Source organism: Rhamphochromis sp. 'chilingali' (genome assembly GCF_963969265.1).
Source record: "Rhamphochromis sp. 'chilingali' genome assembly, chromosome: 8".
Classification (NCBI taxonomy): Eukaryota; Metazoa; Chordata; class Actinopteri; order Cichliformes; family Cichlidae; genus Rhamphochromis; species Rhamphochromis sp. 'chilingali'.
This window is the reverse complement of record NC_137935.1, coordinates 36,320,394-36,347,829: the sequence shown is the minus strand read 5'-3', so window position 1 is coordinate 36,347,829 and position 27,436 is coordinate 36,320,394. Positions and strand designations below refer to the sequence as shown.

The window sequence follows — 27,436 nt, the reverse complement described above, 5'->3', positions numbered from 1 at the left end:
ATTGAACTGACCTGAAAGTACTTGAGGGAACCGAAGGCAGAGGTTATATAAATGTGTATAAAACTAATGAAATTATAAAACACAAGATGACCATAACTATGAACAGAGCACAATAGTCAGTGAAGGTGGTAAGCATGTTATCCTTATAATAAAACAATACTGGGTGAAAATTAAATATCAATCCCAGGATACCCATTCTATTTAAAAATTGAACATAAATTCTTTATCTTATGTATGCATAACATTTCAATATCAATTTTTAGTACAATTTATTATAATAGATTTTATCATACATTAACAACTACAGCAGCTTTTGGCATCCACACAACAGAATTTAAAAAAAAAAAATCATGAAAAATTTAATTTTCAAGCTAAGGAAAGAGAAAGTTTGAAATGTAATTGTCTTTTAAAGATTTGGAGCAGGGAGCATACAGGTGAGGTGTGGATGGGCACATTTTACATTGAAACAAAAATGGCTTTTAAAGTATGTTTTCATACTTTTCACCAGTGAGGTCAAAATACTTTACAGTCTGTACAGTTCAGCACACTACAAAGTTTACAAAGCATGGAGGAAAATGTACATTTTTTTAAATTTTATTTTATTGTTTTAAATAGAAAAAAAATTGTCCGATGGGCTTCTGCGAAGGACCAAAAAAAACATACAAATGTGTCACTTAAATCATTGTCCCTTTAGTTTTGTTTGTTTTAAATCTGTCTACCACGTCCATAATCATTCTTTCATGTTCACATTCTCTATCCCATTCTTTTCATATTCCAAGTAAATTCCTATTACAGTAGGAAAATCATTCCTAACTGGTCTACACAGTGGGGTTAGAACTGACAATCCAGTTAATATTGTTATTCTGTTGGTCACAGTTCAGTGAGGTGAAATGGTGATTTTTTTTTTTAAAAATTACTGTTAATGTATATAGTTGTAGCAGTACCTAGTACTGCTGAAGAAGTTTACCTTGCCCAGTCATAACAGAATCCTTTGCATCTTCTATCTGCACAACTGCTATGCTCCCACTGGTTGGTACTCTTGTGCTGTATAGCTAATCACACCTCAGTCTGTTGCTGTGAGTCCGTGATGATGGTCACCCCTCGATGAAGCTCATCCATACTGTCAAAGTCACTGCCATGTTCAGAGTCATCCAGCCCACAGGGGGTTGACATGTCTGAGGCTGATGATGCACCAACGGACAGTCGGATACTTCGGGACACAGAGTCATCAGTGTCCCCATTTCCTGGTGTTCGCCCACTCACTGAAGAGCTAAAAACTTCATTTGGCGCCTCCCCAGTGGGTATTTGATGGGGAGGTAGGTACTGGCTAGGGTGGAAATATGGTCTGGCATGCTGATGCCTTGTGCTCAGTGTGCTCTCCTTGGAAAGTGGTGTATTGGTAGAAAATGGTGCATAGGGCTCAGTATAATCCTCACCTGTGGGCAGTGGAGGTGGCAGTTGGTCTTGATTAAGGAACTCTTCTTCGTGGGGAGGGAGATAGTCACTGTCGATGTCATAGCCCCCTAGATAGTAATCTGACTCCAGTTCTCGAGTACTTTCGCTAAGGCAAGGGGTCGAGCCTGCTACTTCGTTTCCATGACTTGCCTCGTAGCCTGGCACCTCTTCAATGTCTGAGAGCCTCGGGCTTGGCATCCAGTCTGATGTATCCCAGTGATATGCTAGACGGTAGAAGGGGAAATGGTTAGCAATAATCTGAACTGTAAAAATGATAAAAATTCATTTAAGAGCAAACACTCCAATGTGGAATTGGAGCATGGAAACATGCCTTCAGTAAGCCCCAGATGGGCGTGGTAACATCAACACTACATGGAAGTGTTGAAATTCAGGAATAGGACAAGACATAGTCTATACAAAAAACCTGTTAGGTGTGGCATGCACTTTGCAGATTGGTGTTACAAATGTGACAGCATGCTCAACTTCTTGAAGAATTGGCAGCATACAAGCCATGCAGTCCTTCCCCCAAAGAAATAAATAAAATGACAAAACAAACAATAATAACAAAAACAAAACAGTAGAAATCCATTCAGTTCAGTTAGAGCATTATAAAATATCTTGTAAATTATCTGCAAGGAAGTCATTTAAAAATCTCCTTCTCTCTCTCTATCCATCTATAATGAGACTAAGTATATTCCATGGAAATCGTTTTAGTTTGGGGGATTTTCAGTACACATTTGGACAAACACAAACATACACACATTCTGATGGATGGAATTGGGGTTCGGTATCTTGCCCAAGGAAACGTTTACATGGAGGAGCTGAAGATTGAGCTGAATCAAACTATTAGTTAGTAGACAAGTAGCTCTAATTATGATTTATGGGGCAGATTTGTAGAATAAATTACTAAAAAAAGATTATTTGCCACTACAGTATGTCATTAACCTGGTGCTCTCTCTTCCCAAAAGTATTAAGCCCTATTCCAGCTCTTAAGCTGCACGTTTCTAATAAGCATTTACTTGCCCCACCAATCTACCACATGCTTATTATTATGTTGTTTCTATTCTTTCTCTGTGCTTGTTCTTTGCTTTCCTGTCAGTCAGTGGCAAGGTCAGAAAGGTCAGAACTGGTCAAATAGCTGTCTTGTCCACTGGGGATCACTGGGTTTTTCTATAATGTAGGCTTTGTGTGAACTGGCTCTTAAAATAAAAACAAATTTAAATTATGTTACGGTGTTTCAAAAAGGACTAAATATTTGCTTGTCCAACCACTGTCACAATTTCCATGGCATACACTTCCATTTACTATGTATGTCCAGTGGATTGTTTGATCTTAAGGTCAGCTTTCATACCTGAAATCACAGCAAGACATATACTTACCTAGACTGGTTAATTGTTTTAATGGAATGAAATTTCTTTGGATTAAGAGAAACTTCCTGTCTCACTTCAATACATCGTCTTGAATACGCTTTCCCATGGTATCTGTAGTCCTCTGGCATAGCATAAATATTCATTCTTATCACTTAAGTTTGGCTTACTGAACGAATAATTGACTAATGACTCTGAAAACTGAATTCAGATTTCATTTAAAATGAGTTTAAAAATGCCAGTGAAACACAAAAAAAGATTTCCATGCATAAAAACAGAATACAAACAAAACTTAATGGGAAAACTTAATAACACAAGAACTGGCACAGTAGGGTGGAAAGTAGAGTGGTCACCACCGTGGCCTATTTAGCGCAGCACAAGACAAGCTGTGGAATAACTTATCTATACAAAGCTTTGACCAGAGAAGGAGATGAGGAATTTACCACTGACAAACTATAGGGCTATAGGGGTACAAAGATACAGCAGGTAGACAAAATAATTTCAGTAAGAACCATTTGTTTCTGATTTCGTTTTTAATTTTAATGCAGACCATTTATGAGGTCTGTCCCTGACTATACACCTGATAGATACACCATAAAAATAACTATTGGGAAAGCTTCTTTTATGTCAATGTTCCTCCACAAATGTGCTGATGGTATATAAAGTTGTCACTGGAAACTGTTTCGAAAAGGGCAGTCAAGCATAACACTGGAGAGAAGTGTTATTCTTGTTATTCCCAAATGGAGAAGTGCTGAGGCAGGCAAAGTGAACGATAAAAAAATGTTTTATTGGCTGATCCAAAAATTAAAAGAATTCCAGAATTCAAAAAGGTGAAACAACAAAAGGAATATGCAAACTGACAATCAGATAAAAACAAAAGGAAACCGTTTTTTCTCACTACTGTTGTTTTTGTGCATTCTCATCTCTTCTGTCTTCCATACTCCTCCTGTGACCTGGAAATCAATCTCAGTCCACCTTTTAGAAATAATAAAATGTATCTGGAAGACAGAGGAGAGAGAAGACTGCAAAGGTGTATCCTGTATGAGTATGTAGCTCACTTAATTGTGTAAAAAAATATTTGTTGTAAATGAAAAAATACACCTCAAATATGCACTATGAAAAATGTCTGAACCTTTTTGTGTTGACTGTTGCATGTATTTTATTTATAGCCTACAGCATATTTAAAAAACAGAGGCTAACCCAAATGCTTTTGAGACAGACACATTTACATACATATAAAAACTAGGTTTCCAAAAAACCCAGTTTTAATATAGACAAAAGGCTGAAAGGTGGGTTTTGCTGTGTTCATCAGTTGTTGTGGAAAATAAAAATTCCAGGGATTTAGTGGTCATTAAAATGTGTTCAGAATTTTTAAATTCATGGTGATTCATCAGACACACTGCTCTCCCCCACATTTGCTGCCTTTATAAGTTAAAAGTATTCAAACTCAGTTGGTACTTTACCAACAGAGAAACGTTACTAGGTATTGATCAAGAAAAAAAGTTGGAGTATCGCAGAGTACTGCCAAAAGACAGTCTTAAGTAAATATTACTAATTCAGAGGAGAATGTGTTCAATGACCACTCACACAAAAAAATTCATTCTGCATAAATTCAAAAACAAAAACTTAAATCTATTTTGTAAATCTTGGTCATGCCATGATTCAAACAAGATGACTATTCATGTACATCCTTTCTGACTCATTGGCTAACAACCTTGCAGTGATAGCGTCTTAGCCAGTGAGCAACCAGTTTTACAGTCAGACTCATCCCTTCTTACCAAGACGGTGTGGAGGCAGATTTCTTTTCTCATGTATTAATCACATATTTAATCATATCACATTAGTTTAGTAATATCACTTTCTCACTTTACTATAGTAAGAGCACTCCTGTCACCAGTTTGCATGCATGTGGAATGTTAACACAGCGAGGCCATTGTAATGGGAGACGTTAGACAGATAGTGGGACTCCTTCTCCTTTTCAGGGATGTAAATCCTTAGGCGATGGCCAAGCAGAAAACAAGGTCATAATTCTCTCTGTGAGGGAGAAGGTATAGCCCCCCTGAGAGGGGCCAACATATAAGTGAGCTTCATTTGAAGCAGGTTTAATAAACACATTGCAATGTGGAGAGAGCATCCCAGTGAAACACTAGGATCATCTTTGAATTGTGGCCACCGCCCTTACATCTTATATACAGACACAGACAAAGAACGCAATGTGTTTATTAAACCTGCTTCAAATGAAGCTCACTGGGTGTGTTGCAGGTTATTGTTAAAATTTCCACAACAAGGGCAATGGTGGAAACACTTTTACAGGATTCAAACTGAACTTCAGAAACCAACGGGCGACGTCACTATAGTACGTCCAACTTTTGGAGGGTAAAACACAGAACAGCCCGTCACAGCCATTACAGGGTTAATTAGTTAGCAAGCTAAGAAATTAATCTTGCTTCATCTTTATATCACTCTGACCATATTAGTTCTAGTTATTGTCACACAAAGAAATAAAGCAATAAAGCTAATTTTATGTTCATTCCCTGTCTTCAAAGTCCTGCATTTGGGCCCTGCTCTGCCTGCCACAAAGCATTTTTATGACAAATCCAATCATCAAAATCTATGTTGTTATGCAGTAAATAGATAAATAAAAATAAGAGCATTAATAGCGTGTGAAACTTCATTTTCCAAAATGCAAGAAATAGAATCAATCCAAAATCTAATTGATGCATGCTAAATCATCCAGCTAAGACAATCCCCCCAAAATTGATTCTGTTCATCTTGACATAGCATTTTCAGTGAGAGAAAAATTGGTCCACCCCAAGGATCTGGTCCCGCAGCACAAACAGAGTAATATTGCCATGGGCCCTGTGTCTACCTGGTTAGCCCAGTGAGACTGTGGAGGCAAAGACGACACAAGAGCTCTCGATTCTCACTCCTGGTTTATCCTTCATCACAACACAACTGAACACTGGCTGTGAGTGGAGCCCATGGACGCAATGGAGGTGCATGAGTATCGTGCCTGACGAAAACAAACGAGAGGAGTCCAACGACCTTGGAACAAAAACATCAGGTAGGCAATGATGCACTGGGCCAGGAACAGTCCAGAGCAATCCATTTTGCAAGAGAATTTGTAAGTTTGTCCGATGTTGACTTACTAATTTTAGTCCTGAAGCCAGTCACTGGGACTCCTAGTGCTAACAGTTCTGACAGTTTCTGCGCTCGCTGTAAGTGCTTCAGTGGTATGCAAACTCCTTTTTGCACAGTTTGCACAAAAACATGCTTTTATCAAGGCTTCCCACGGGTAGTCTTTTGAAAAGAAATGTGCCTCTGACCAGTCCTACCAACGCACTTTCTTCTGATTCTTCCATTTTTGTAGCTCTGATGTGTGCATCAGTGTAATCGGTATACCAGGAAATTGACAAAAGCCCCCCTTTGCTTGGAATGCAAAGTGCGATTAAATGCATTATTTTTTTAACATTTTATTTTTTTCAAATTAATTAATCGCAATTAACGTGTTAAATTCCCACCCATATATAAAAAAACCTGCACTGAAGTATTTAATTTGTTTTAAATATCACTCCAGTTAAATTTCTGACCATTACTGCCTACTCCAGCTGCTTTTATCCTGAACTCCCCCCCACACCAATTAATTTATTGATATACCACTGAACTTATTTTAGTAGAACAAGAACACAATAAATAAATATAAATATCTCAGTTTTGAATCACAAATACAGATATAAACTGAAGCCACAAATTAGTTAAAAACCCAATCTATGAAACAAGTGTGCAAATATCACAATACTGCAATAATACAAATCATGTGCGAACATTTAGGCAGCCAGATGTATCTGAGGGCAGGAACAATCAAAGTACAGAAAGAAGGTGCTGTATTTCACACTATTGGAAACATTTATCTTCACTTCACAGGTAGCTGCTAGCCCATACTGAACTTCGCACATCTATGGCGACCTACCGCATCCCAGAATGCATGGCAAGGTGTACTTGCAATGTACACCTGTTAGTTGGGTTCCAAATAGCAGGTGCTGTTACTTTAGCACACACCACACAGCTTTCTCGTGTGGTCCCAGCATCCTACTCAAATAGGGGAAGCATGACGATGGAGATCAGCTGTGTTGGTCAGCCTCCCCTGACACCACATTCTAAACCCACTCCTCCACCAGCCCCCTGTAGTTGAGCCACAAACTACAAACCGCCACATCATTCTTACTTAGACTGTCTGTGTCTCTTGCTTGATTCAATGTGTACTAGAATACTGCTGTTTTGTCTCTGGCACAGGAAGTGCTAGATTTGTGCCTGTTTTTCTTTTAAGCAATTTTAAAACTCTTCCATATATCTGATTATCCACTCTTTTTGTTAGTTTCAAAATATCCAGCCTTAATTTTATTATCAACATCACTCTCCATCTTGCCAACAATCTTAGGACCCACTGTCTACCTTTAGCTGGCCGCTCCTCCCTGTGGCAATGTCAAAACTGACCACTCCCACAAGATTTGTGTTAATGCAAGACTTATATCGTTCATATATTTGCTGATATGCTGGTAAATTGCATGTATTCTAATATGACCCATACCATGCCAGTTTTGATACAATGCTATTTAAGCTGATTTTATTGAGAACATTTTATTTTGTCTACTTGCTGCAGGTAGATAAATGAAAAGATGAAGAGACAGGGTGTGGTAAAAGAAAGGTGGGGGTCGGTGGGCTGGAAGTCACCTCTATTGAAGGTTTGACCTTGGTCCATATCTGACACTGTCAGATGCAGAAAACAACAAGACACAAAAGTTAATGGCCAGCACTGTGCCATTTAAGGGCAGCTATATGCAGGAATTTAATTCTATCCTGATTAACTTGCTATAAAATAGTGCAGTAGGGACTAGTATCCCATTAGTGCAGTCATCTACTGCTGACCAGTTGGAATGAAACCCTGACAACCTTCAGCTTAATAAGTCACAATAAACTCAATAAACTGATCTAATTACAGTAGGTAGGAGTGTCTGTTAATGAAAGATAAAGTATGCTCCACATAGCAAGAGGACATTCAACTTAGAGCTTAAGACACCTCTTTTAGTGAAATACGTCACTTACAAGATTGAAATTAGCAAAGAATGGGAGAGTGAGAGGAGAGACACAAAGTTGATAAGACATGGTACCTTCACTTTCGATTGTGTCGACTGCATCATTTACCAGTCGAATGACGGTCACTATGGAGGCTTGCAGAGAGAGAAAAGGAGCAGATATATAACATATATCTGAAATATAGGCATTCAGATTTGAAAATGCTCATCCTGTTGTCGGTCAAGTGTGTCCTCATGACCGAGTAATTAATTATGGCTGCCCACTACTTTCTCTGATCTCTGCAGAGGACTACCTCACCTGATTACCTGCTGTTTTAATGTTGGGAAGAAAAAGACACACTGCCAGACAAAGAAAATTTATAAAAGCAAAGAAAGTCATGTGGGAACAAGACATTATAAAACTAACATTCTTCTGCTTCTTGCCAGTTTTGCCAGATAAAGAGCAGGTGTGTTAACACCTGTCTTTGGCAAGCACAGGAAAGAAAATGGCAAAATAATTTGTACAACTGGGGAAAAAAATTCCAGTTAATTAACTGATGATTTTAAACAATGTAACTAGCATTTCTGAAGAATTACCATTCTGTGAAGTAAAATTAAAAATTTACTCAGAGGAATCTGTCTGTAAAAAAACAAACAAAAAAAACAACAACACAAAAGCAAAATACACAACTCCTTCACAAAAGCCACAACTACCAATAAAAGTTTGGAAAGCCACCAAAACGCCTTAGCTTGTCTGTGAATGATCTGTCTCACCACTTTTTATATCTTGGAATATCTATCCCACGAATTCCTACACTCAGCAGCGGGTCACCATACGATGTCACCTCCCATTTAAAATTCTGTATACTTGGAAACATTCTCGTTTGAAAGAAACAATGAACAGCCATATAAAAAAAGACATATTACATTTTCATTTTATGGGACAATGCAGATGACGGTTTAAGTTTCAGTGACAAAATATTATCCTTTTTTTTCCATTCTCCTCTCATCTCCTGTCTTGTACTCTGACATATACCCATCATTGCCCTCTCTATCCACTGCTACCCACGCTGACAGTGTCTTTCGGTATTTTTATCTGATTATTATTGGTTTTATTTGTTTCGTATAAGAATATTCACAAATATTTCAAAAGCATTTTGTCCCACAGGTGAAACCCAAATGTGACGGGCTGGTTTTGCATGGATAATGGTGAGCAAAACGAATAAAAAGAAGAAAGCAACTCCTGTTGCAACCAAAAGTTAAACAAAAGCAAACTAGAGTATTCAAAGAATCATGAAGCACTTTTCTAATGGGTGTGTCTTACCATTGTCATCACAAGAATCAGACTGAAAGGAGCTCAGTGACTGGACCTCTGAGTTACTGCCTTTGTTGCTTCCTGAGAAACATGTTACTTCTTCTGCCATGTCGCCCACCTTACCTGTAGGAAAAAGTCAGGGGGTAAGGGAAGATTGTAAAGCAAGCACAACTCTGTGTATGTTATGCAAAAACATTTATCAAGACATCATATTTAGGTAGTGCCTTCAGTGGCTCCAGTTGTAACTGATAGTGTACCTGTCCTACAGCCTGCATTAAAAAAAACAAACATCTGGGATTGTTGACTGAGCAGCAAAATACAATTTAATGTTAGTACAAAGCTTCTATAATTCATGAATAAACCTGCATAGTAAACACTGCAATGCCTCAGTAAACCAAGAGTGACTTATTCTAACTAGGAGACAAATTGTATAAAATTCACTCACACTCATCATTATCCCATGGGCTCTTGCATATGGAGTCACAGTCTGAGCGACATGGTGAGACTGGTGGAAGGTTGGGGGCCACGCTGCACACCACCACCCCTCTCCTAGTGGTTCCTGAAAGGATCCTTGGTGACTCAGGGTGAAAGGTACTCATCTCTGTATGTTCCACACTGCGTCCATCTGCCATCTTCTCTAGCGTGGAACGTGGGTCTCCTTGGAAACAGGGCGTGTATGCCATGGGTCTCACAGGGACCTGTGGAGGTCCCATCATCCCACCCCCTCCCAACATGGCAGACTCCATACCTGGCTCTGAGTACAGGTTGAGAGGGTCTCCTGAGGTGCAGTGTAAGGTCTTAAACTGAACACCATTGGCCTTGTTAAGGAGTGCTGCAGTGGCTGGGTCCTGCACCAGAGATAGATTGTTCCGCGAGTAGTTTTTCTGGAAGACCTTCTTGCGGAATGCAATGAAGAGGATGATGAGGGTGATGATGACAAAAAGTACGACAGCAATGCCAATAAGCTCCTCCCTACCAACCACAGCATGACCAGCCTGCATGTCGGGGACAACAACAGGCCTCAGGCCACAGCGCTGACCCACAAAGCCTGCCGTGCAGTTACAGTAGAAGGAGCCGTGAGTGTTAATGCAGGTGCCACCATTCTCACACTCCCCCTCTGGATTCCTGCGGTCACATTCGTTCACATCTTCCTCACAACTGCAGGATAAAAGGATGGAAATAGAATGGAAGAGACCAGTGTGAAAAGCCTGTCAATAAAGAAAAAACTGCACAAGTATGTATCCATATGTAGCCTCACATTAATACCTTTCTCTGATGTTTGTAACCATCAACATATTATAGTGTCATTTATCTTCTAATAAAATCAGAGAGAAGAATGTGTTAAAAAGAGAAAGAAAAAAAAGAGTCATTTCACCTATAATTAAAATATATGAAAAGGGAAACATTTATGTAGGAAAAAAAATTGCTTTGAAAACTACAGACTCATCAGTTCTCAAAGATATAGTATTTGAACAACTTTCCAAACTTTGAAATTTTCCAAAAACAAAATTGTCCTAAATTGTAGACACCAGGTGACCACTTTCTAATCTGTGGTCACCCTAATCTCTACGCTGTGAGCAGAGTTACACTTAATAACCAAATGAAAGATAATGCACTAAATGTTTTATGTTTGTCTGATAACTGTTGGATTTGATCATTTGTAAACAACCTTTTTTTTTTTTCATTATTTTGTTAATGTGACTGTTCAGTGAGCAGCAATAGACCTCTGCTACACTAGGATCTGAATGAAGAGACATTGCTAAAGGGTGTAAGAATGACATTTGTACAGAGTGACTCAACTGTTCAGAATGGTGCATGCCAGGTTTGTGTGTTTTCACTCAGACTTACGTCAGGCCCCTGAAGCCTCTCCTGCAGCTGCAAAGAAATGCATTGCCAATGGGCTTACACACACCGCCGTTATGACACGGGTTGGGAACACATGCTGTTATCTCCATCTCACAGTGCCCCCCAGTGTACTGGGGTTTACAACTGCATGAGAACCCTGGGAGACAGACAAAGTGTAAGACTTCATTAAGAACAGATCACTTCTTTTAATGTACAGCACTCACTTCTATACAAACACACACACAATTTTGACCTAAAATAATATCATTTTTAGATTGAGCACTACAGGACTCATTAAAGGTGCTGGGGGCTGGCTTCGATGGAGGTGGGGAGCCACATTATTGCTCAGACTGCCCTGCAGTCATGTATATTGGTCCTCTGCCTCACTCTCCCCTCCTGGCTTTCATTTTATTGCAAACCCTCTAATCCCTCTATATACTTAAATTATGTATTATTTTAAATAATCTATTTATATATACACACATATTATACAAGTAAATAGGACAAGTGTGTGTGTGTGTGTGTGTGTGTGTGGGGGGGGGGGGGTGTAGATCCAGTACTATAGAAGACGTGACTTGTACACATCTTCACAAATATGCAGAAAAAACAGACCCAGGGGATAGCCCCACTCCCAAAAAGGAAAATATACCACCAAGTGGAATATTTCTTACCTAAAGCTGAATAAATATATCTAATATTTATTAACCCTGATTTCATAGGGGAGTGAACTACTTGGGTTGAAAACAATTTGGTAAAAGCATCCTGGGCCTAGCTACGCAACATTGATGTAGTACGTACTTAAATGGTGGGAGTGAGCAGAGTTAATGCAGAAAACTCATGCAAACATGGGAAGAAAACACACTCTAAACGGGACCAGGGACCCTTGTTGCAGAGCAAAAACAACATGCTTCAAGAGATCAACCATCATCCCTGTGGCCAAGAACAACAAGCCCTCATGCCGGAATGACTACCGGACAGTTGCACTGACTTCCTGCACACCACCCTTAGCCACATGAACAAGAAACAGGGTAACTATGTGAGACTGCTGTTTGTTGATTACACTTCACTTTAACACAATAGTGCCCGGCAGACTGTTCACAAAGCTGAGGGATCTAGGACTCAACAGCCGTCTGTGTGCATGGGTGTTTAACTTCCTCACTGGCAGAACTCAGGTGGTGAGGGTGGGCAGGTGCGTCTCCGACGGCATCACCATCAACACAAGAGCGCCACAAGTGTGTGTACTCTCGCCACTGCTCTACTCCCTCTACACTTCAGACTTTATGGCCACTCAAGGCTCCAATACCATTGTGACGTTTGCTGATGACACAGTGGTGTTGGGCGCCAACTCCAACAACAGAGACTACAAGCCCATTATCATCAATGGAGTTCCAGTGGAGAGGGTACAGTCCTTCAAGTACCTTGGTGTCCACATCTCCTCAGATCTGACATGGTCTGCCCACATTCAGGTCTTGTCCAAAAAGGCTTGGCAGCGCCTGTACCACCTACAACAACTGAGGAAGTTCAGGGTTTCTCCAGGGATCCTCAGGACTTTCTAGGCACTGTGGAGAGAATCCTCACACAGAACATCACGTCCTGGTATGGAACAGCTGTGTCAAGGACATAAAAGCTCCTCAGAGAGTGATCTGTACAACATAACGTTGCTGCAGGACTGCTCTCCCCTCCCTACAGGACATTTACACCAGGAGATGCTTGTCCAGAGCAGCTCACATATTGAAGGACCTGTTCAACCCCAGCAATAAAATGTTCCAACTTCTGCAATCAGGCAGTAGGTTCTGCACCATCCGGGCAAGAACAGAGAGGTTCAAGAGGAGCTTCTACCCTCAGGTGGTAGACTAACCTAAAAGTCTGTGGTTTTTGTCCTGGGGTAATACACTAAATCCTATTTCATCTAATCCATACATGGCAGAGTGGTGTGTGTGTGTTAGAAAGAATAAAACAGCTTTATAAGTATGTTTGTGAATCTGCGAATGTGTCTTGCACTAAATGGACCAATAAATTGATCAGAAAGCTCCCAGTGTAGTAGATAAAATAAAGTCCTGTATGAATGTGTGTGAATGGGTGTAATGTAGTTTGTAGTGTGTAAATGATTTATACCAGTCTAATTTTCATCTGGGTTTCGAAACACATACACACATTTTGGGAATTTAGGTGAGTATACACATGCACAAATGCCATGTAATACTGCTAATAACTTCAGACAGGCCTTGCAAATGCATACAAAATAGTGGAAAATATAATATGTATACACAATAGTTTCAGAGAATCATAACCTTTCGAATGAACTTTAAAAAAATAGACTTATCTACTTTATACATCAAAACATTATCAGATTAGTTTTAAGAAAAATGGTTAATGCACACAGCTTTGGTGAAATGGATTGGGATTTATATTTTTAGTCATACTACTTCGAGAAGCACTTTTACACTACAGCGCACGCACACACACACGCACGCACACACACACACACACACACACACACACACACACACACACACACACACACACACACACACACACACAATCATTCAGTGCTTCATTATATGTGCAATCACACACTCAGCGGTTGATGCATCCAGGGGTAAGAGTAGTAAGGAAACTAATACCTTAATCTTTCAATGTACACTCATTGAAAGATTGAGATGTCATGAAAGACCTCTGCAGCCTTGTGTTTTCTGAGGTGACTGTGCTGTTTCATTTATTTTCTATGACTCACCACCAGCAGGTAGACTTGTACAAGTAGCTCCGTTGTGACATGGCTGCTGCAGACATGCATCAGGGTAGAGAATGCAACCCAGTTTCAGCTCTGTCAGTCCCACCACCTCTGCATACTGCGAACGTTTGTTCTGCAATGGGAGCTCATTGTTGTTCAGCATTACAGAGTCCAGGCAACCTTGGAATCCATAAAGCACCCGGGGGTCCTTCTGGAATTCCATGAGGCTACGAGAGTTTGGGGGCTGCACCTAAGAACAACAAGGGTTAGGAATTTTGAGTTAAAATGCTTGACATAGTCTGCAGGTACTCCTGTCAGCCTACATAGTAAAGCTTGTAAAAATAAAATGTATTTATTTTTAAAATTATCCTGTTTTCAAGAATTACCCAAATTACACGAGATGAAACGCCTGAACTATTTAAAAACTAAAAATCAGGTATATACTAATTTGTTTTTATATGTGTATTGATTATAGATAATTGAAAAACCTTCTGGGAAAAACCTGGTGTGGTTAGGAGAGACCATCCCACTTTGGACCTGATGCTCATTTCTAGAAATCTGGCCAATGTTCTTAAACCACACAAATGTGACTATCCAGAGTTTCAGCTTCAACTTCCTGTTATCCCCCCAAAACCACATCCACATCCACAAACTTTGTTTCCAAACCAACAAAAACGAACCAAAAATCAGCAAAAACCGATTTAAACATAACATAAAAACCACAAAGGATGAATAATATAATATGCACAGCTTCACCAAAGAGTAAAACAGTGCAATGTGGATTATTAAACATTACATCTCTCTTCTAAGTCCCTGTTAGTACATGAATTAATAACTGATCATCAATTCATTTACTTTGCCTTACAGAAATCTGGTTAAGGTTATGTTAGAATCAAGACCCCCAAGCAAACTAACTGTTAGAGTCCACAGGCTGAGAATGGGGATTGAAAGGTATCCAGTTTATTAATCAACCAAAGACCCAGACAGAGTTTTAATTCATTGAAAAGCCTCACGCTTAGCCTTGTCTACCACTGCTGGAAAACTCAAAAGCCAGTTTTATGTGTTGTTATCTATTGTCCAAATGGCACTCACTCAGATTTTCTATCTCAAATTTCAGTCTTTTTAACTTAGTGATCAGTTCAGATAAAATAATTGTGAGTGATTGAACATTCATGTAGTTACTAAAAAATAGTCTCAGATTTTCACAGATGATATCAAGCTATCACTTGACCAAGCTGTCTTAGCTAATTATAGGCCAATCTCCAACCTTCGAACAGTTGTAAAATAGCTAACTGATCACCACTAGAGCCATGGTTTACTTCAACATTTTCACTCAGTTTTCAAAGCTCATCAAAGTAGAGTAACAGCTTTACGACAGGTTACTGCAGTGGACTCATGTCTGTGTCTATCCTGCTAGACTTACAGCCTTCTTCCTGTTTAAAGGGAGTTTTTCCTTCCCACTCTCACCAAAGTGCTTGCTCGTAGGGGGTTGTCTGATTGTTGGTTCTTCTGAGGCCATGTCTATGCCCTGTCAACAATGACAAGCTCAGAGGGTAGCAGCTTGTTCTTTAAGGATAAACCACTTATTTTTGTTGGTAAATAGAGGGAAGACCTGACTGTGAAGCAAGCTGCTAGAGGTCTGTGGTTTTTACTGTCTTCAGATCAGTTACTATCTGTGAAACACAGCTAGCATTAACAGGTAAACGAGGTTCAGTGATTTAACATTGTAAGGGATGAGTTTCCGTTTGCCATCTGCCCTTGGTCAACATGTCTGGTGTAAAGGAGATGAAGTATGAAAAAGCTGTTAATAACTCCTGTAGGCAGTTATTAACCCTAGGTACTCATGAACTGACCAGTGCTCCAAAGAAGATAGTTGTAGGTAGTCTCTGTACAAATGATGGTCCACGGCGTCGTTCAACATAGCTGTCATCAAGTGCCAAGCTGCTGAAGTTGCGATTCAGTTCAAGTGCCATTGTGTGCCAGCTCCCATCATTGATACGACGACCCGAGATGCCCAGCATGTCAGGGCTGTCATCATTTCCACCAAGGCCACAAGCCAACTGGAACCACAGCTTCCCATCCTCCAACTGCATGGAGACACACACACACACACACACACACACACACACACACACACACACACACACACACACACACACACACACACACACACACACACACACAGTCTTTGAAACATCAAAGCACATAAATGTAGTGTTACATAAAAAAAAAAACATTCTGCAAAAAATTTAACTGTAAGAAAAAACATAGATGTTGGTGATGACAGCTTCAAGATGCCTCCTGTATCGTGAGAAACTAATCGCATGCATTGCTCAGGTGTGATTTTGGTCCATCCTTCCACACAAATGGTCTTCAAATCCTAAACGCTCTTACTATGAGCACAAGCTTTAGGTCTTTCCATAGATTTTCAGTTGGATTCAGGCCAGATAATTGGCCGGGCCATTCTAGCAGCTTTGTTTTCTTTCTCTGAAACCAATTTTGAGTTTCTTTGGCCATGTGTTTGGGATCATTGTCTTACTGAAGCGTCTACCATTGTCATCCTGGTACATGGCAGTAAATGTTTTTAAATTAAGAATATCCCTATACATTTTTCCATTCATCCTTTCTTCAATTATTTGAAGAGTGCCAGTACTGTTTGCTAAAAAACAGCCCCATAACATGATATTAACACCTCCAAACTTTAATGTTGATATGGTGCTTTTGATTGATGTGCAGTGCCTTTTGACCTTGTGTGTATTATGGCCTAGTGTGTATTAAGGCATTCAAAGAGTGCCATTTTGGTTTCATTGGACCAGACTGTGAAATCCTCCCAGTATTTCACAGGCTTGCCTAAATTTTGTTCAGCAAACTTTAAATGCCCTTCATTTAAAGTTTAGGCCTATAAAGTGTATGGCCTTGTTTAGAAATTCTGCTGTAATCAATTCCATCAGTATGTTTTCCAACAATAACGTGGCAAAGGTCTTAAGAGAGCTCATTGGTTTTACTCAACATTAGATGCTCTTTGTGTGAAACCTTGGTAATGAGGCACTACTTTTATAGGCCATCAATGAGGACTGAAGCTACTGATATTAATTTGCACTAAGTGGCAGGATTGTTTTCCAGTTATTGATAGATTTCAGCTACTGTCATGACCTTCCATGCATTTTAGCACCTCCCTTTTTTCATCTATTCAATACTCCTTCCCTGTGTAGTTTCTCATTATTACACAAACTAAATTTGTGAACATCTATGGTTTGACTTTGCATGTGTGGATTGGATGGGTTGTATACATAGTGACGAGAAGTAGTAATCTCATAATAATAAGGTAGTATTGATTAATGCAACATGTGAATATTCTTTTTTGAAGGTAAAACTGAAGGTAACACACTATATTTAATGGAGTGGCTTATTATCATTAAACAAGGGTGACAGTTTCTGTATAATAACTTGGAATCAAAGTTGCAAAATGCAAACCTACTATTAAGAGCCTACTAGATTCTTTGTGAGAAGAGTGTCAAGCCCTTCACAGAGACGGGCCCAAATGCCAGACACAGACACACACTGAAGGCCATCACCATGGTAACTCATTGACTTCACTGCTGACAGAAGTGCAAGCCAATGAGAATGAAAGAGTTGATTCATTTGAAAGTTATCATTTCATTGGTTAATCATAATTTCCTCTCTTTCTCTGCCTTTGCTATTGGCTGAGATTTTTTATGTTACCTCACATCACATGCTTATCTCTCTTCCAGTTTAATGGTTATTCACTATATTGCTCAAAGTATTCACTCACCCATCCAAATCATAGATCCAGGTGTTTGAGTTACATTCATGGCCACAGGTGTATACAACCAAGCACCTAGGTATGCAGATTAATTGACAAATTTTTGTGAAATAATGGATCAATAGCGTGCAGAGTTTGCAAACTTTCTGCAGAGCCAATTTCTACAGTCCTCCAAACTTCTTGTGGCCTTCGGATTAGCTCAAGAACAGTGTGTCAAGATCTCCATGGGCTGCATCCAACATTACATCAGATACAGAATCGTTAACGATGCAACCACTAGACCAGGGGTGGGCAATCTCAGTCCACAAGGGCCGGTGTCCCATGTGTCCTCGAACCAACACAGCTGATTTAAATGGCTAAATTAGCTCCTCAACATGTCCTGAAGTTCTCCAGAGGCCTGGTAACGAACTAATCATGTGATTCAGGTGTGTTGACCCAAGGTGAGATCTAAAACCTGCAGGGACACCGGCCCTCGAGGACTGAGATTGCCCACCCCTGCACTAGACAGTGGAGAGGTGTTCTTTAGAGTAATGAATCACACTTCTCTGTCTGGCAATCAAATGAATGAGTTTGGATTGCCCGGAGAACCGTAATTGTCTGACTGCACTGTGGCAAGTGTAAAGTTTGGGGAGGGATTGTGGTGTGGTGTGGATGTTTTTAAGGGGTTGGGCTCAGTCACTTCGTTTCAGTGAAAAGACCACCTAATGGTTCATACAAAGCATACAAAGACATTTTTAACAATTTCATTCTCCCAACTTTGTGGGAACAGTTTGTCAGTGTGCAGCTATCACATTACTACTACATGTGCCCAGCTACTATATTAGGTACACCTGCATACCTTGCAAATTTATTTGGCATATCTGTGGCTGGCTGTTTTCTGTGGCTGGCTAAATGCATGATCCCTCTGTGTGCCTATTAAAATGGTTGATCACAGTTTTTTTTTTTTTTTTCAGGTTTTGTAGCCTTTACCACTAAAATTTTAGTAGGAAGCCACATACCAAGTCCAGTACTAGCAGCAATCCCACTGCAGTTTGGACTTGACTAGTCCAAATACACATGAACCACTGTTCATCTTTAATGGTAATAATGACTCATAACTTCTTAAAGTTTGCTTTAATAGGCTCTCAACATGGAATTAGAAAGAAATATCAGGTTTTGTAGTCCTGTTTCCTGGTTATTACACAGAAACTACCAAATGTTTTTATAGGTTATAGGTCACACCATTCACATATTAGTTACAATGTTACCTTCAAAATAATTCCAGGGTTATATTATAATAATAGTGTAATATGTTAAAGCATCAACCAATATTACCTTATTATTACAAAAATACTACCACAAAGCAGTATAGAAAAATTCTCTATTGTTAGCAAAATATAACTATACTATTGCTAACTGGTTTTGCCCCATACTCATGTTTTTTTCCCCACAATATTAGTTCCTATTTTGGTACAATTATTACCCAGTTACATGAATTTCAATGTAATATTACACAGCTATACCTGTGTGTCAATAATATGTATCAACGGTAGTTGGCTACTACATGGGTATTAATTTGGTAATTAAGTGGTATTAATGTGCTATTTCCATATTATTGCTTTCTTATTTCGACCTTAATTTACCACCTTATTTCTGAGTCATAATTTAAAGCCCTATCACTGAAATATCGACTTATAATATAAACTGCTCCATCATGTTTTGCTGCTTGGTTATTTCATTCATAGATGGATCAGAACTATACTAACATTCACATCAGTTGGGCTATACATTGACATTGTCGTGTTGACTGCAAACTCATGAGGATAAAATGAAGATAAAATAGTCTGTCTTTAACAGTCAGATATTGCATTGGTCTCTAATTAAAAGAATGCAACATTCCTGGTTCAAAGTTGTGTAGCAATCTGTAACCTCAGTTGAACCATTTTGTTTATAATAGAAGTAGCAGTGGAGATAAAGTTGCTGAGAGTTCTGCAATCCTATGAGCTAGCTGTCGCTCTGGATCAATTGCTAAAGTGTGGTATTAGCACCTAGTAGTCGTACAGGTAGTGCAGGGGTCTTTTGTCCTTATAGTGCGGCTCCGCGTGGTTTGGGAAAATAAATTAGAAGTATTTAGCTGAAGTGTATTTTATTTCTGTTAGTTATTTTTTTAACTTGTAGTTCTAAATTGGAAGATTGTTGTGACATTGTAATATAAAAATAAAATGATATTTTATTATTTTTTCATCGCTCAAAATAAGCGTCACACTCGCGGAAGCCGGTGTACCCGCCGAAACGCCGTGCATTTATCGAGACTTTCAACCCCAGGTAGGCCAGTTATGGATCTTCGGGTCCACATTGTCAGCAGCTATTCTCCACCGTGAGAATGTTAAAAACAAACACCGCTCACGCCTCACAGATGGCAGCTTACAGTCCTGCGTAAAGATGAAAGTACAGCCCCATTGTAAACATATCACGGCAGACCCGACGATGTTTCCATGAACATGCTTTTCAGCATCTCTTTATTGACCAATTTTCACACACTGTTGCTGTACGCATACAGCCGGCTGTAGCTTTTCAGCTCACAGCCCGACATATACCAACAACAGCATAGATAGCACAGACGTTAAGGTGGCGAGTCGTGATTGTGGGTGCTGCTCTGGTGCGTCCGCCTCCCCTGCAGCAGTGCTGCAGACCACACCCGGCCACACACATTAACCAGGTAAAATACATATTTAGGCAGGATTTTGCAAATATTTATTTTTAATTTTTTAGCAGCATAGTGCTTTTTTTCCAATTATTTTTTAAAAGTCAGGTCAAGGCTCCAAAAGCCCAAAGGCGATATAAGGGTGGCGGCTCACAACAGTTTTTGTTTGCTACATGGATCATTTTAGTTCAGCTGGGTGTCTTTTCTTTTGTTAGATTTCTTTAAGAGTTCAAAATGTCTTAATTACATAAATAAAATGTAATTTTCTCTGTAGCACTTCATGGATTTCATAAGCAACACACCTTAGTTGTTTCACACAAAGCATTAAAGTAAAAAACAATATATACAGTATTATCTTAATTTTAGATGTCAAAAAGTATTTGCGGCTCCCAGTGTTTCTGTTTTGTGTGGAAACAGGGTCCAAATGGCTCTTTGGGTCTTAACGGTTGCTGACCCCTGAGGTTGTGACACCATCAGTTGGATTGACCTGCCATTAGAGGTCAAGCCACAAGCTCCTGTAACTCTTTAAGGGTGATGTTTAGATGTTTGAGATGATGCCATAACTTGTGGTGGCATTTGTGATTGATGACTGTTTAGGGTACATTCCAAAGTGGTGCTGTCACAACTTTCTGCTGCATTTCGAAGCAATGCCATGATGCAGCCTTTTGTACCATGAACTGCTACAGATGTTTAGTGATGATACCATGAGTTGCCATGGCTGTTTGGGAGTGTTTGAGGCTGAAGTCATGATCTAGTGAGTTTTCAGTGTCACTCTGTCTCTGTTAAAACAGAGACAAAGTTTCAGTTTTCAGTAGACTTAAACTGTTCGCCTCTCTTCCGAATACTTCTGAAATATTTGCGGGATGTTTTATGCAAAGTTTTCATATTATATATCCTTAAAAACAGAAGTGAAATTAGCGCTAACAAAAAAACATGCAAAAAGGAAAAAAAGAGTGTAGAGCCACTGTGACGTTGCACACCGCCATCTTCATGTATCTTATCTTACACTCTTGCTCTGCTTTTAGATTGTTTTAAATTTTCATTTATTTAATCAAATAATTAATTAATCTAATGATTTATTCTCTTCAGTTTATTTTTATCTTCTTATTATGACACGTTATTTATTTGGCTTGTCAATCACCTGTGAAACACTTTGACCTGGACTTAACTGCATGACAGGTTCTAAACACAGATAAGATTATAGCAGCTAAGGTAAACATGACAAACATACATTAAAAAATAGCTTAAATAGGTGGAATGGCGTGCTGCTCAGTAAAATAAAATACAATATGAACAGACTTTTTTAAGTTTTAAGTAAAAACAAAACTGAATTTAATACAAAAAAGTAAAATTAGTTTAAATCAATTTGAACAAAAACAAAGTGATAATATGAACAAATAAAACATAAGCATAGGAAAACTCAATTTAAAAGAGTTTACTAAATGTAGTAAGACTAGACTATTTTAACGACTCAAGAGCTCAGTAGCATAAGATTTAGGCTTCTGTTAATGATATGATATGCTATGATATGACATGATGGGTTACTTTTCAACAAATGACTATCAATAAAATGTCCTTTGCAGTGGTGGAAACACTACAGTAATATGTGTGAATGTACCTTAAGCACAGTGCAGGGCTCAGTGTGTGTGTACATGATAATTCCTTGGCTCTGCAGTGTTCTGATCCTCAGGCTCAGTTTCAACTCTGTTTGCAGCTGGCCAGAGAGTCTGTACTTGATGTAGCTGTTACCTGAGAAACTCAAAGATGAATGTCCTGCACCAAAAATAACAACAACAAATGTTAGACATTACTCTAGAGTTACATTACAGTTAGTTTTTACTTGTTGTTCTTGCATTTTTTAGTTTCATGCTGACTTTGGATTGTTTCTCTTTTGCTGACATATGTACCTGCACACTCTCCAAGTTTGCCTTGTGGACACTGGCATGCATAACGCCCTCTATTGGCCTCTATTGAAACACACTGCATGTCTGGTGGACAGGGTTGGTCCTCGCATTGTTCTGACAGGACAGAACAGCTGTCATCTGTCATACATACACACATGCACACAAAACACAGGGACAGAAAGTAAGAAACTATTGAGAAACGATCCCAATGAAACTCACAGTAAGAAACAATAGAAGAAACAAAGACAGCAAGGGGAGTTTAGCAAGTACCCAACTCACTCCACTTAACCTAAGCTGCAGTGCAACTGGATAAAATTACTTTAATTTACTTTACCAGTCACAAAGTGCTATACACAAAAAAGGTATCTTACATGTAGTCTAAGGCAAGACTGCAAAGAAAAACAATTCTGATTTACCATTGCATGTACAGCGTGAGGTCCGGTGAAAGCGAGGTGAGACAAAGCTGACCCGTGGGTTACTATATGTAGCGAGATTGTGTGAATCCAAGACAATGCTCTGTTCGCACTGAGCCCCACGACAGTCTAATCCAGAACAGTTCTTATCCAGGATAGCTGATACTCTAAGCACTTCCTCCAGGTTTCGCCGTGATGCACTTAGTTTTTGGGTGAGGTAGGCTGCCTTATAGTATCCACCACCTGCTTTTTCCATGGTGATGAGCATATCCAGCTGTTGCGTCCCTCCAACTGGCTGCAAACTTAGCAAATGCAGTGAGTCCTGCTGTTGAGTAGCAGCACACTGCTGGAGCACATTTAACATGCTTTTCAAGTACAACGCCACAAAGTCTTGTGGTGCCACTCTCTCAAAACGCACTGTCACTGCTTCACGCAACATGTCTGGTGTTGCCTGCTCCACATGCACACTTACGGGTACAGGAACAGCAAAGCGGCCATCACTGACACTAGCATTAAGAAAGTACCTGCCTGCATCCAAACCACCCAGGGCTATGATCTTTCCATCATGAGGACTAATCTTAAAGAGACTACGTTGAGCTGAAGGAGCGTGACCAAAAGTCAAAACATCATAAGGGTCAGCATCGGTGGCATGTAGCTGACCAATCACACCACCAGGAAATTCATCCTCCATAGTAACAATATGAATGTCCAGTGGTACTGCTACTGGTCGATGGAGGCTCTCCTCAATCACCCTGATTGTGAGTATGGAGGAGGATGACAAAGGAGGCTTCCCCGAATCTGTCACCTGCAGGAAAAGTCAGATCAGAAGTCAGAAGTAGAAAAACAACCAATGAAAAATATTAAAAGTATAAACTAGATTAAAAGATATTTGAAATATGCAACCTTTCTTTTACTTTAGCTTTTTTAAATGAGGATATTTCAAAAATATATTTTTTGACATTTCTACCTTTTTAACAATAGCAGTAGACATATAGACAAAAGACAGAAAAGGCTATCAAAATAATTCACCACTAGAATGTACCTCAGCCAACAGGCTCTAACATTTTAAATACCATTTCGACAAACATGAATATATACCATTTTAATTGCTGCTTTAATTTTTTTTTTTTTTTAGCAAGGTACAACATTTTTTTAAACTGAAGAATGTAGAACTTGCTGAGCAGCAGGCATTGTGGCCAAATTGTGACACAGCAATGGTAGATACATGCTTCGCTAAAGTTTGCTGAACTTAAAACCAGTGTTGGGCAAGTTACTTTGAAAAAGTAATTAATTACAGTTACTAGTTACTTCTTCAAAAAAAGTAACTGAGTTACAATATTCTAAAAGTAATTAATTACTTGAAAATAACTATTGCGTTACTTTAAATAAAATGTTTAACCCTCTGGGGTCCAGGGTATAATTGCCCATTTTTAACTGCTTTTGATTTTCCCTCTACATTTCACCTTTAAAAGCTTTGCCTTGTTTGGTATCATCCTTTTCAGCACGACCTAACGTGTCTGAATTTACAGTTATGTTTTCATTTTGACATGCTGTACTAACACAATTGATCTAAAATCAGACAAAAAACATAAAATCCGAGTAGAAAAAGTTATATATTTTTTTCTCATATTTTTATTGAGAGACTAGTGTACAGTGGTTTACAATGACAATACAATCTGTTCCCCTCACATATTTTTTAGTTTTTCTTACATGAACAGATACGATAACACACACACACACACAGGCACACCCACACACACGCTTAAATAAACAAACAAAACAAAACCTAATAAGAAACCCAAAACAAACACAAACAACAAACCCCAAAACACACACACACAAAAAAAAAGGGGGGGGGGGGGGGGGGGGGGGGGAAGAGATATGATATTAATCAGCTGGTAGAGCGTGTAATGACTTGCAATAGTCTACGAAGGGGCCCCAGATACGATAAAATTCTCTGTATTTGCCCTTCGCCACAAGGCCTATCTTTTGCAATTTAAGAAATGACATCACATCTCTAAACCAAAAAGAAACTGAAGGTGGCTTTGAAGATTTCCAAAGGAGTAAGATGCAACGTCTAGCCAAAAGTGATGTAAAGGCTAAAATTTTGAAGTGTGTAGGGTCGGTTAGACCAGTGTTGACTGGAAGCCCAAAAACAGCTAGAAAAGGGTCCATGCAGATTTGGGTCCCAAGAGCCTTGGAAAGAATAACTGAATACTGACTCCAGAAGCCATGGAGTCTTGGGCACAGAAAGAACATATGGCCTAGGTCACATGGGGTGGCATGACATCTCTCACACTGATCCATCACTTGTGGGTAAATCTCAGACAGACGAGACTTTGAATAGTAAACCCTGTACAACACCTTGAACTGGATAAGTTGTAACCTGGCACAGGACGTACTATAACGGACATTGGATACTGCCTTCTCCCATTGCTGATCCGAAAAAATTACTCCTAACTCCCGCTCCCAAGCCCCCCTAATTTTAGCAACTGAATGGACATTTAAATCCATAAGTTGTTTATATATTAAAGATATAATTGACTTCTTATTGGGTTTAAGGGATAAGAATTCCTCCCACGGTTGGACATTTGGAAGAAGAGGGTAGGAGGGGAAGAGAGCAGAAGTGCAATGCCGTGCCTGAAAATAACGGAATAGATTGGTAGCCGGAAGATTTGTTTCTGAACACAGGTCTAAAAAAGTTAAGAAAGTACCATCTTTATAGAGATCCTTAAACGTATTAATACCATGACGCTTCCACTGTACATAGGTACCATCAATGAGGCCAGGAGTAAACAGATGGTTCTGCGTGATGGGCATGTGTACTGACGCAGAGATGTACTTAAAATGACTCCTGAATTGTGACCAGACCCTTAGACTAGACTGTACCACGGGATTTTGGGTGAAATGAGAAGGCTTAAGTGGTAGTGGAGAGAACAATAAAGCTTCTAAGGATGAGGAAGTGCACGACAGGCGTTCCAGTTTGCACCACAGCAGTTCTTGAGATTCAAGCCAATGGGTCAATTTGTGAACATGAGAGGACCAATAGTAAAATAAAAAGTTAGGCAAGGCAAGACCACCATCAAATGTCAGTCTCTGTAATAATGATTTCCTCACCCTGGGGTGTTTCCCTCCCCACAAAAACGATGTAACTAGCTGGTCTAACTTTTTGAAAAAAGCTTTAGGTAAAAATATAGGAATACTCTGAAATAACAATCGAGGCAAAATGTTCATCTTTACAGCATTGATCCGACCAATTAGGGACAAAGGTAGCGATTTCCATCTCTGAAAATCCGATTGAATTTGAGTCATTAAAGGGGAGAAATTGGAAGAGTACAGAGAAGACAAAGTACGAGTCACGTTAACTCCCAAATACTTAAAGCCGGCAGGGCTAAGTCTAAAAGGAATGTCAGATTGTTTAAGTGTAAGACTCAAAGAATTTATGGGGAAACATTCACTTTTAAGAAGATTTATTTTGTAACCTGACAGAGAGCCGAACTTGTTTAATAGAGACACAATCGATGGTATGCTAGATAAGGGATCAGAAACATATAGAAGCAGGTCATCTGCATATAAAGACAATTTTACGTCAAGGCCTGACCGGGAAATACCACGAAAATGAGGAAGAGCCTTCAAAGCTATAGATAGGGGTTCAATTACAATAGCAAAAAGTAGGGGGGACAGGGGGCAACCCTGTCTCGTGCCGCGTGACAATGAGAAGTAGCCAGAGGAAACACCATTCGTATAGACACTGGCTTGGGGTGCCTTGTACAACAGTCGAATCCATGAAATGAATCTGTCCTTGAAACCAAATCTTTGCAAGACCGCAAAGAGAAAGCTCCACTCCACACGATCGAAAGCTTTCTCAGCATCAAGTGAGATAACTACTTCTGAATTAGTGGTCGAGTGTTGGGAAAGAATGACATTCAAAAGCGTGCGGACATTAAAGAACAGCTGGCGGCCTTTAATAAAGCCATTCTGTTCATCTGAAATAATAGTAGGAAGAACCTTTTCAAGGCGAATTGCTAAAATTTTAGCCAAGACTTTAACATCAACATTCAGCAGTGAAATAGGCCTATACGAGGTGCAAGACGTAGGATCCTTACCCTTCTTTAAGAGAACAGTAATTAGTGCTTGAGACAATGTAGGGGGCAATAGACCACGTTCAAAAGATTCATTATACACTGAAAGAAGTAGTGGGGCTAACTTGTCTACAAATGTTTTTAAAAATTCAACTGAAAACCCATCAGGTCCTGGTGCCTTACTATTGTGCATGGTCTTGATTGCATGCACAATTTCATCCAACCTAAAAGGGGCATCTAATTGTTCAGCTATAACAGGATCGACAGTGGGCATTATAAGACCGTTAAAAAAGGAATCCATCTCAGAGCCGTCAGCAGCAGATTCAGATTCATATAGGGAGGAATAATACGTCTTAAACACCTCGTTGACTTCCTTTGAATCAGAGACCAAGTTGCCTGCCGCATCTTTAATGTGAGAAATTAATCGAGAAGAGGCCTGACGTTTTAACTGATGGGCCAAAAGCCTTCTGGGCTTATCACCATGTTCATAATAAGTCGCACGCGCACGAAGTAAGAGACGTTCAGCATCTGCCGTAGAAAGTAAATCAAATTCGGTCTGCAAGTCAAGTCGTCTTTTATGCAAATCAGGAGTGGGACTGTCAACAACCTGTCTATCTATGTCACAAGTCAAGTCAAGTGGCTTTGTGGCTTTTAGTGGAATGGGCAGAGAAAGAAATTATTTGCCCACGCACATATGCCTTAAGAGATTCCCAAAGTAATGACCTCGTAACAGTATCGCTGTCGTTAAACACCATAAATTCATCAATTGCGGATTTGATAAAGGT

General features: G+C 39.5%; 1 protein-coding gene across 6 annotated transcripts in view; it reads right to left on the bottom strand.

Moving 5' to 3' along the window:
- Positions 1-252: 252 nt before the first annotated feature.
- Positions 253-27,436, bottom strand: part of fat3a (FAT atypical cadherin 3a) — a 179,958-nt gene continuing 152,774 nt past the window's right edge. For 3 of the 6 annotated variants that reach the window (XM_080888385.1, XM_080888389.1, XM_080888391.1), the window contains 11 exons: positions 22,573-23,374; positions 22,160-22,294; positions 21,871-22,025; positions 15,639-15,872; positions 13,789-14,035; positions 11,058-11,211; positions 9,655-10,367; positions 9,219-9,332; positions 7,991-8,050; positions 7,554-7,589; positions 253-1,679 (listed from right to left, as the gene is read on the bottom strand). In XM_080888385.1, the coding sequence (XP_080744511.1) occupies positions 1,057-1,679; positions 7,554-7,589; positions 7,991-8,050; positions 9,219-9,332; positions 9,655-10,367; positions 11,058-11,211; positions 13,789-14,035; positions 15,639-15,872; positions 21,871-22,025; positions 22,160-22,294; positions 22,573-23,374 (3,273 nt within the window). In that variant the 3' untranslated portion in view covers positions 253-1,056. The remainder of the gene's footprint in view (positions 1,680-7,553; positions 7,590-7,990; positions 8,051-9,218; positions 9,333-9,654; positions 10,368-11,057; positions 11,212-13,788; positions 14,036-15,638; positions 15,873-21,870; positions 22,026-22,159; positions 22,295-22,572; positions 23,375-27,436) is intronic. The other 3 variants (XM_080888390.1, XM_080888387.1, XM_080888388.1) reach the window with 2 other exon arrangements.